General features: G+C 39.3%; 2 protein-coding genes and 1 long non-coding RNA gene across 11 annotated transcripts in view; 2 read left to right on the plus strand and 1 right to left on the minus strand.

Annotated features, from left to right (window-relative positions):
- The window catches only part of LOC144639207 (uncharacterized), a 29998-nt gene that overhangs the window by 12846 nt on the left and 6193 nt on the right, over positions 1–10959 (minus strand). The window lies entirely within an intron of this gene.
- LOC144638508 (uncharacterized) lies at positions 2332–4321 on the plus strand. Its single transcript, XM_078497701.1, has one exon. It carries the CDS (start codon positions 2388–2390, stop codon positions 3231–3233), a length of 846 nt encoding a protein of 281 aa, XP_078353827.1. The 5' UTR covers positions 2332–2387; the 3' UTR covers positions 3234–4321.
- LOC144638449 (uncharacterized) lies at positions 6256–8560 on the plus strand. The gene is made up of 3 exons (XM_078497648.1): positions 6256–6953; positions 7949–8042; positions 8167–8560. Exons 1-3 carry the CDS (start codon positions 6362–6364, stop codon positions 8309–8311), a joined length of 831 nt encoding a protein of 276 aa, XP_078353774.1. The 5' UTR covers positions 6256–6361; the 3' UTR covers positions 8312–8560.

Here is a 10959-nt window from a genome sequence, read left to right on the forward strand (position 1 = left end):
AAAAGTTTGCAGAGGAAACTTTTTCATCCCCCCCCCCCCTCCAAGAAAATAATGGTCCGTCCCTTAATAAATGTTCTTTTTCACTTAAAGTTAAAACAACTTTAGTTGCTCGCTAAAACTAGATGTTATGCATGCAACGGTTGAATGAATATGTTTCCGTTTTGTGACTATTGATCATGACCGTTAAATTTAATCTCTTAGTAAATTTTAAATAACGGTAAAAACTCTAAAGCTTTTGTCTTCTGACAAACAAGGCTGAATTTGAGAGTGATTAAGCGGAGTTTCAAGAACTTCTGAAAATAAATATTATTTTCAGAGGACGAGGGCATACTCGACAGAACGAATCGCGTGTCGTCATAATACAATGAAGCCCCGTTAATACGGACACCAAGGGGACAAATCGAATTGTCCGTATTATCGGGGTGTCCGTATTAAGCGTGTTCTCAGAAAAAAGTCACGGATACATGTTTTATCAACACAAAGACGAAGGCGAACGTTCTTACGGCAACAAAACGTTGTTTGATTTTACTGTAACTGTAACAAATGCAAACTGTGAACTCCCTGACTAAAATTAATAGTTTTTACGAAAACCTTACGATCTAGTCAGACACTCGAACTACACTTTAATAAACTCAACAGTGGAATTATTTGAAAATGTCGCAACTTTACTATATACAAGAAATAAAACGCATTTCAACAGCAACCGAACGTTTTCTATAAAGTTTCCTTTGTAACTGAGACTCTAACCGTAACCGTTCTTAAACTCTACAAACTCATTTAAAAAGTCGGTAACTTAACACGGAAGCTTTGAGCTTACGACACAACCAGGCGGACGGAAGATTCGACAAAACCTTTGTAAGTCACGCTACTAAGCTACTCTGTGAGAAATCGTTTTAACTCGTCAAATTACGTCATTATTGGCCAGGGTGAAGTTAGCAATAAACCGCGACAATGAAAATTGTCAGTACACGGATAAACAGTGTCCGTAAAGCGGGGTTGACAATGTATGGCAATTTGTCACTCGGGACACGGAAAAGTGTCCGTTGTCCGTATTAACGGGTGTCCGTATTAACCAGGTTAATTTAAAAGAAAATGTATGAGGTTTTCGTCGGGACCAACGAAACTGTCCGTAATACCGGGGTGTCCGTAAAGCGGGGTTCCACTGTATTGGGGTGCGTTTCTTTGGGAAAATCCAAATCCGGATTCTTGTATCCAAAAACGGATTTTGCATTTCTTTACCTATATCCGAAAATGGATTAATCTCGGATCAATGATCTGAAGAATCCACACTCCGGGTGCGTTTCTTTGGGAAAAATCCAAATCCGGATTCTTGATCCAAAAACGGGTTTTGCGTTTCTTTACCTATATCCGAAAATAGATTAATCTTGGATCAATGATCTGAAGAATCCACATTCGGAGTGGATACATCAGATCATATCTGAATCCGGATTTTTAGGATTCATGATCCGTGCGTTTCTTTGGGAAAGGATTCGAAAAAAGTACCTTGGCCCAGCGGTCTTTGCTGTGAAAATACAAGTTCGCTCTTTGTAAACATTGTCATACGGTAAGTTTTCAGGCGGTTATTTCGATCAAAATACAAAAATATTTCACGGTTGCTTGATAGGTATGAAGTGTCATTTTAAACTGGATGCAGGTTTTCTTGAACAGCCTTCGTGTGTCTACAGAAGTTGTACCCTTTTGAAATTGTCATGAGTGAAGTTTGCATTGATCATTTCGCAAACATTCTTCGCTCTCAGATGCGTTCTCGACACATTGTGCTTGAGGCTAAAGAATAACTATTTCGACGTGTGATTTTGCGAAAGATTTTTTGTGCTGAAATGATTTTAGCTAGTAGGATACATTCGACGGAAAAATCAATTTGTGCTGATATTTTATGTTCTGTGCGAAATGTGTTTACGGGGTTGTCATGGCAAAAATCCATTTCCGGATTCTTCGTTTCTTTGGGAGCAAAGTATCCGTGTGATCCGAGAACAATGACCCAATTTTGGATTTTCCCAAAGAAACGCACCCTTCACCCTTCATTATTGGTCGTTGACTTTATGACCAATAACAGTTTCTTCGACAATGTTCTTTTGGCGCGTCTCGCCCTCAGATTTTCCACGGACATTTCTTCGATCGCTTTTGTTTTTCCCCTCACGCTCCGCGGACTAAGAAAAAAGAGAGACTGCTTGTATTCCAAGTAATTTATGACCAAAATCAGCTACAGTACTTGGATTACGTTATAAGTGATGCAAATCATTTTAATTAGAAGGCGGACGCATTTATTTAAACTGACGTCACGATTTGTTAACTAGAAAACGGCAAAATCCACAGTGAATCTAGATGAGTATGGTTAAACATCACGCAGTCGATTTTCGGTGTTCAGAATGAGTATTTTTCGCTTTGCTTCGGTCATAGCACAGAAATCGCTTTCATATCGACCACTTTCGTTGGCTTGGACGATGTCAGTACACGGATCTTCCAAACAAAACGATCAACGAACCGATATAGTTGTTCCGCCGAATGCATTTCAATTATTTTCCCGTGGAAAACGTGAACGCGCTGTCGATAATTTTTCGGATAAAACAGATAAGGACACGTCCAAGACTTTGTCTAATAAGTGGAAGGGGATATCAGAAACCGAAAAGAGCTCTCGCAAGAGAGCTTACACACAGAAAGAGATTTATAACGCTGCTTTAGCCAAGTTACCAAAGAAACCTCTTGCGGTGTTTGGCTTGTTTGTGAAGGAGAATTATTCCAAAGTCGCGGCTGGGTTGATACCAGGAGTTAGCGCCCGTGTGGTCATGCCGGCGTTATCCGACAAGTGGAATAGTCTTTCAAACGAAGAGAAGGAGCAGTTGAAGCAAAAACACGACAAAATGCTTGAGGAATATAAACAACAAGTTATTAGCTTTTGGCAAGAATTGACCGCCGAGGAGCGAACGTTCTTGGAAGAAAAGCACGGCCCAAAGATGCGACAACTCGAAAAAGAAGGGCGACATTTCTTAGGATATCCTAAAAGTCCACCTTCTCCGTTTCTTCTCTTTGTTCAAAGGTCTGCAAACGGCATGGAAATTGTATCTGTGATTGAGCGAACGAAAATGCTGGGACAAAAATGGAGGGCGATGTCAAAGGAAGAAAAAGAAGTATACTTCGAAGAGAACCGCCAAGCGCATGAACAATACAAAAAGGACATAATTGAATGGAAAGCGAAGTACCCAGAAGCCGCATAGCTAGGACATTCATGTTTTGATTGTTAAAATCAATTATTCTGTGTTGTGATAAGATGTGGAATATTTGAATTAATAAATATTTTAAAGGATGCATTAGCCACCTAACTTAAGGCTGGTTTTCACTAGCGAAGCAGTCGGATTCGTAGTCAGAAGGAAAGAGCGTTACGATCTAGTAAAAATCAAACAAACGGAGTCGTAAGCAGAGTTTTTGTTTCCGCTTATGACTCCGTCGCTTATGATCCAGAAAAAACTAAATTGTCGGAGTCGCAAGCAGAATTCGAAATCCGGGAGCTAGAAGAACCTGACAGCTGGCATTGTGATTGTTTTTTTCTTCTGCTTCTGCTTGCAGGGGGGGGATGTTGCATTTCCGTCAATCTAGTTTTCATTCACTTGATCACGAGCAACGGAGTCATAAGAAAAATCGGAACCTATGAGAAAATGGAAACGTTCTGTCTTCCAACTTCGATTCTCCTCTTACGACTCCGATTTTCGATTTCACTAGTAAGCGCCAAGAGAGGATGCTTGTAAGCATCTCTCATCTGTCATCCTCTCTTGTAAGCGCTCATTCAACTTCGAGTAGTGAAAACCAGTCTTAAGGGGTTTCCATAGATTCGGGTTGGTGCGGAATTGCCGATGACAGTTGAATACTTTGTATCGTCAAGGAATATTCAAGTCTGACTAGAAGCTTCAAAGAATACTGATTGAATAAAATCAATTTGTTAACCCAGGAATAATGAATACTTATCTCAAAAACTATAAAGAATTGAATGGTCGTGGGTGAAGATATGGGTCAGGGATAATAACTAGCCGTGGACAAAATCTGAGTAGATTATTTAGCTTCAACACCCGAAAGCACTAATTACCGATCGAAAAGAGAACCTTTCTCCAAGCCATTCAGGGTTTTCTGAGATAACATTATACAAAGGCAAAACAATCACGGATCCTCGGCCACAATCAATAATCATTTTGTTCATTCATTCGTTATGTCAGCCCCGGCAATCACAGAAAAAGAGCAAACCCATATTTTCAGCCAGCACTATTCGTGTCAACCTTCAAGTGTGTCAACCTTAAACTGTGTATGTTGTACAATAAAAAAACGTACGTTTATACTTTCATGCAGTTTTGTTGTGTCTGACGCGTGACACCCTCCCCGGCCATCGCCTGGGTTGCGCCGGTTTTTCACCGCGGTCAAACGTCTCGTCGCAGATTTTCTTTCTATTTCGGCGAATTCCGTTCATATTAAAGTGTAAGTATGAGCAAGGATAGATAAAAGAGTTTCTGAGTGTAAACATATTCCCATTCCTCAGGTAAACGAGCGTTTTTAAATTTTAAATGTCCCGCTTTCTAGTCAAACTGCTTTGACGGCGCTGGCAGGTCCGCATACCGCCATTTTCAAACACGTAGAACTTTTTCAGTAAAGCTCCAAAAACTTAGTAAACCCTCAGAATATCGGTAATGTATGGCACTTACGGTCAGAGTTTGAACTACTTTTCTTTTCTTTTTTTTGGCATATTTCTGTCGTTTGACCGCGGTCGAGAGCCGGTTAAGCAGTGATTCCCCTTACCCCCTTACCCCACCCCCCCCCCCCCTTCCTCTCTCTCTCTCTCTCTCTCTCTCTCTCCCCCATCACTGGTCAACGTGCTTAGCTTCTTTAGTCATGGGACTTGGGAGGGTGCGGAAGAGGAGGGGTGGGAAGCAAAAAATTCCCCCTACCCTCGGTTATCCTCAAAAGCAACAACCTGTCGCTAATGTCGACGTTATAATTCTTAAAATGCTTCTTCAAATGAAAGCAATTATAATTCAAAAACGAGAAGGATGTTAAAAAACAAAGTCTTGCCAATAAACAACAAAATAATGTTGAAATGGATGTTTTTAAAGGACTAGACAAAATAAAAAGCTAGACTCACTAAAAGCTCTTAACTGAAAAAGCATTGTTTTTCGATGTCGGAATCAGAAAAAGGTTCATTTTCATTACCTAGAAAACCGTTTATTTCTTTGTTATTTTTATGCCAATGGTTTAATGGCAATTTAATGAACGAACTTCCATTTTCCCAGAGATATTAAATACCTCTGATCTGTTAAACTAGCTAAGTCTGTGGATACTGTTTATATGGTGTATTTTGTCTAGTACTTTCCTTGAAAACCTATAAATTTCAGTATTTTTACAGTGTCATTTACTGGGCAAAACTTTATTTATAAAGTCTATCGTGTTAAAGTTTCCTGCGACACAAATATAAATTTTGGCGGTTCAAAAATCAGTTTAAATCCGTGACATAGTCCCTTTAATCAGAATTCAATGCTTCTAACAGCTGTGAAATTCACTGAAATTTCACCGATCTACGGCGGCAGTTTCTTTTTAAACAAAAAAGTCCATTTTTATTAAGAATTGCTATATTAGAGCACTGAAACTGTTAACGAGCATCTTTGGCTGCGGATGGCTCGGATGGAAACGGATTGCAACTTAAAAAAAGTTAGGTAAAAAAAGTTAGTTTTCAAGTTGATTCCGCGCGTCTTCGAATATCGATATTTATAGCCGTAGCTTGATTTCTATCCGCAAACTAAGGTTATATATTCCTTTAGATGTTCAAAGATAATGTTTTTTTAGGGTTAAAGTGCCTTCTACTTATTTCAGAACAGTTGAGATAAAAACTCTGCGAAATCCCCTTGACAAAGTCCCTTAAATACCTTTTTTACAGTTGATGTGTCTGAGTTCTTGAAAATTGCTTACTAATGACAATCAATTGGACTTTGCATGTATTTTTCCTAAGACGCTTTTAATCACTAAATGTCTAATTGCATGTCTGTTAGACATATTATGGCTTGGCGAAATATTTTACTTTTAACCTCCAGAAAACAATTGTTTGACAATACTCGTTTATATTTAGTTATTTACCCGTCAAGCTGACATTATTAATTGTTGCACGAACAGGGTTTTACCACCTGCTAGATTCAACAAAACCCAACGATGTGATTGGTCGAAATTTGTAAAATAACATTAAACCTTCCACAGCGCTATGCATTTAAAAGGCTTCTAAGCATCGCGAATATTTTAAGGCTGATTCGTCGAAATGTTGGGAAATCTTGGGAAACGAAAGACAATGAGCGTTTTGTGACATAGTGTAAGTTTTATGGAAGAAAACGACCCGAAGAATTTTAGAGTTGTCGAGGAACCAGAAGATGAGATATGCGAAAAGATAAAAGAACTTAAAACGTGTTTAACCGACGCCATCGAAGAAAAAGACCAAATTGCCGAAGGAGATGCACTCAGTTTTCTGGGCCTTGCTTTTTATAAACTCGGAGATTTAAAATCTGCGACAGAATACCACGAGAAACATCTCTCACTATCGCAAGAACTGAAAGACGAAAAAGGCCAGCGCCGAGCACACAGTAATTTAGGATGTTTGTATAAAATTACTGGTGACTTAGAGACGGCCAGGGGCCATTTCATCGCTGCATTGAATATTGCAAAGGAGAGAGGAGATAAACGGCCGCTAGCGAAGATTTATAACAATCTTGGGAACATATACGAGCTTGAAATGAATTACGAAGAAGCGTTGAACTGCAATAAAGAAAGGCTCGGCGTTGCTAAGGAGTTAAATGACCAAAACGGCGTTGGAAAAGCTTTGGCTAATCTCGGCAACTTGAGTCATGTGGTGGGGAATCTTAAAGACAGCATTGCGTTTTATGAGGAAATGCTGAATATACTGCGAGCTAAACTGAGTGAGTCTTACGTTTTTTAAGAATCTTAGTTAGTTATACGTAGTCACGTAAAAACAGCAATATTATTGTTATCATTGACTCAAAACAAAACCGCAAATCTTCGGTTATAAGTGATTGTGAAGTGTCTCGCGGCTGACTCTACTAACGTCATGTTATCTTAACTGCGCATTCTAATCAGCTACAGACTTAAATGACTGATAATGTTTATCTTTCATTTATGCCGATGATCTTTTGTTATTTGTGATATCATGTTATTGAAATATATCAGCGCCGTGTTTACAAGTTATGTGCAGTGGAAATTAATTTCAGAGTTCCAGACTTAGTCTAACTCATTCACAGTCCCTTGCTATTGTTTAACGTAATACGACTGTGAAGTACTGGGATAGAACTATCGAGGAAGGTCGCCCGGGATCATGTGAAATGGAGAACGATCTATGATCCCGATGTGACTTAACACATTCTTTCTTTGCAACAAGGCGCAGGATGGTACTCGAGATTAACAAGTTGCCTGAGTTTACCGCCTTTTCTATTCGACTCACTTAAATTTTAAATTAATAATTATTTTCCTGCTGTTGTCTGATGGAGTCTCATCGCGTCCAAGCTTATTAAAAACAACTAATTTTGGCAATGAAATTCTTGACAATCAGTTCCTCCTCGCTGTTGGAGAGACGCCACATCACGTTTAAAATCGTCAGCGGTTATCGTCTCCAGAAGTAAATCTCATCGCGAGTTGGCAGTTTGTTTAGCGACCAATGAATATTTAGAAAGTATTAGTAAGTTTCTGAGAAATAGGGTCGAACATAAGCAACGTTTAGGAGATTTTTGACTGCACGCGCTTGCTCTTCAAAATTGGAAACGACTAACGTTTCCTCTCGAGCCAGTCAGATTCCAAGTTTGCCGGATGTTGTGTCAATTTGACACTGGGATATGCTAAATATATTATACACACGATGGAATGAAATCACCATTGTTAAAAATGTTTTTTTTTTTTTCAGGAATACTTGATACTTTAGCTGAAGAAGAAGAATCTAACTCGGAAAATGAAGACGATTTTGTTGACATTGATTTAGTAGCGCTACAAGTCGCAGCGTAAGTGAACTCTTTAGCTAGGTTTGTTTTCTTGAGCCTGTTAGTGTTAAAGCTATATATGACCGGTAAAGCAATATTGATGTCCGCAGCACTACATAAGTAAATGTTATCTTATGTTTTACAGGGACGTTAAACAAAAGATGGAAGATGAAAAACGCGAAGAGGAGCAGTCTCGAGGAGGAGTAAAAAAGAAACGAAAATTCAAAAATCCTTTTAAAAGAAGACCGAAAACAAGAGAAGAAAAGATAGAAGCATGGTTAGAAAATTAGCTGCGAGTTTGGCCTCAAGAACATGGTTTAACAAGTGTATCATTTCAAGGACTTTATTCCAGATTTACGGATAGAAAAGAAATTCAAGAAACGTCATTCAAGGAGTGTTATTCATATTTCAAAATTAAAAGGATTATCAAGTTTACAGAAAAACAGCATAATGTACACATGAATGTCTTTGATTGATCCCTCAGAACGAATTAATATTTTTCATCAGTTTAGGGAGATTTATCCTCTCTTGTATAAAGAGTCAAACAATAAATTAATTATCTATCGGTAGGAAGGAATTACTCCTGCTGCAGTGTGTCTACCCAGAGCATGCGTTCCTTCTGACCCGCGATCACGAAACGCGAAAACGGCTTCGGGTCCGGCTTCAATCTCGAGCCCAGAGTGACCCCCGGCTCCGCGATCCGTCAGCGGTTGGTCAGCGGTAGGGTCGCCGGGACTCACTCTGGGAAACTGAATTTTAATTCAGTTGCCTACTGGTCCTCACAGAACAATAGAAATCAACACGGAAGTCTGAAAATCTTCCCCGGAAGTAAACCAAACCGGAAACCCTGGAAAAACATTTTTTGTTTTCCATGGTCAAATGTTCAGGTGTATCACCTTAATTTTGTAAAACACCTAAGAACTCGTCATCTCTCTCATATGGCGCTACATAATGAAGTATTTTCTAATTCTACCATTCTTTTTGAACTCAAAAGATACCTTGAATATAAAAGGAGTTCCTTTAAACGTCAATTCTGAGCGGAGTTTTAAAACAACAACGACGGCGTCACCAAGGACAAGGTCGATTGAAAACTCAATTTATAGTTGACTTACAATTCTCGCTAGAACTACTGTTTTCTTTCAAATCTCCGTTACGGTTGAAAAACTGAATATCGCAGACAGTGCTCGATTCAAAATAATAACTAATAACGCAGAATTGAACATTACGCGTTGTTGTTTTGCTGAAAAAAAGGAATTGTACAATTGTGTGCACGTGAATTGCGTGAATGTGTGCACGAGCTGAGTCGCCGAAATGCTAATTACACCTTTTGAATGGCGTTGACCGGTGTGGAATTTAACGTCTTTATTAATATTACCGCCATTCGACGAGGAAAAACTTATTTGCTCGAAAACATGCAATCTATCATGAAAAGATGCACTGTCAGCGAGAAGCCTTTGAAATATACGAAAGTCGCCAAACAAAAATTTTTATCAACAGAACAATAGCTTGTCCGTGCGTTGTGCATTATGTAACTTTCTTGACTGTCGTCCGCAAAACAACAACGAACACATGCACGCAGTCTTCACAGGCGGAATTCTGAAAGGCAAACAAGATCTTTGATTTAAAACCAATATAGCAGTATGCTCAAGAAAGAGACTAACGGAAATCAAAACACCAGACGCTCTTTTGTTGACTCTCTCTTTTGTTAACTGCAGAACGTTTTTGTTACTTTTGTTGCTTCGATAAACACCAGTTCTGTCGATACTGTGTTAGAAATAGTTCAACTTTCTCGATTTACTTCCGTTCTGGGAAATTTACTTCCGCTTAGACCTGAGAGCATGCGCAATAAAAACCGGAAGACCAAGGTCTCCACCTGAAATCGACCTGAAATTGATCTGATCAATTCCAGTTTCCCAGAGTCCGTCCCGCTGACCGACTGGACGGACTCTGGGCTCGAGATGTCGCTCGAGATTGGTCCGGCTTCGGGTTGCCCGTTCCGCTGGATAAAGATAAGGCGGGCTCTGGGAATGAGATTGTCTCGTACCCAGGGCCTTGGTAATTTGGTCTTAGTGTTCTATTGCGCATAATCAGATATTCTCAAAACATTTCGCTCCCTGTCGCTCCCCAGTAGGACCAAAGACTCACGGAATGACACCAGCGTCTCAACTATGAATCAAACTTCTCTAGAAGACAAACATGGCTCGCAACAAGCTTTGTGTTGTTGGCATAATAACATTCACTGTAATTAGATTCGTTGAACAACTTGTTCCTATTTAACCTATTGTAAACATTAAATTTGTCCAGCTAATGCAAATTATCTTTCATAAAACTGATTCTACTCTTAAGGACTGACAAATTAGTGATATAATTTGTAATATTTAACGACACACGTGCAACACAAGATAGCATTGTTTGTTACTTTCTGTAAGTCTGTTTTCAATATGATGTATACATGTATATAATCTGTAAGGCTTATCTCTTCCATCATTATCATTTGTGACTTTAAAGTCGTTTTACTCGCAACATGCAGCTTTTGCTATTGAGAAAGTATATGCGAAGAAGGATTTATTTGATGCCCTGAAAACAATCTGTTTTATTTTCTCCTTTTCTTTTCAATAAGTTGTTAGTTTGAACCTTGAATATCTCAATGCTCAACACAGGATCTAAATTAAATTAAATTAAATTAAATCAACTTTGTTTTACGAGGGTTGCACATAACAGTCTTTCGACTGACAAACCTGTGGCCCTCGGATTCCCGATCGAATTGGAATTTAGAGGTGTTGATTTTTGTGGAGGGAGGAAAACCGGAGAACCCGGAAAAAAAACCCTCTGAGCAAGGACGAGAACCAACAACAAACTCAACCCACATATGACGCCGGGTCCGGGAATCGAACCCGGGCCACATCGGTGGGAGGCGAGCGCTCTCACCACTGCGCCA

This window comes from Oculina patagonica, chromosome 14, assembly GCF_052425735.1.
Source record: "Oculina patagonica isolate OP01 chromosome 14, crgOcupat, whole genome shotgun sequence".
Classification (NCBI taxonomy): Eukaryota; Metazoa; Cnidaria; class Anthozoa; order Scleractinia; family Oculinidae; genus Oculina; species Oculina patagonica.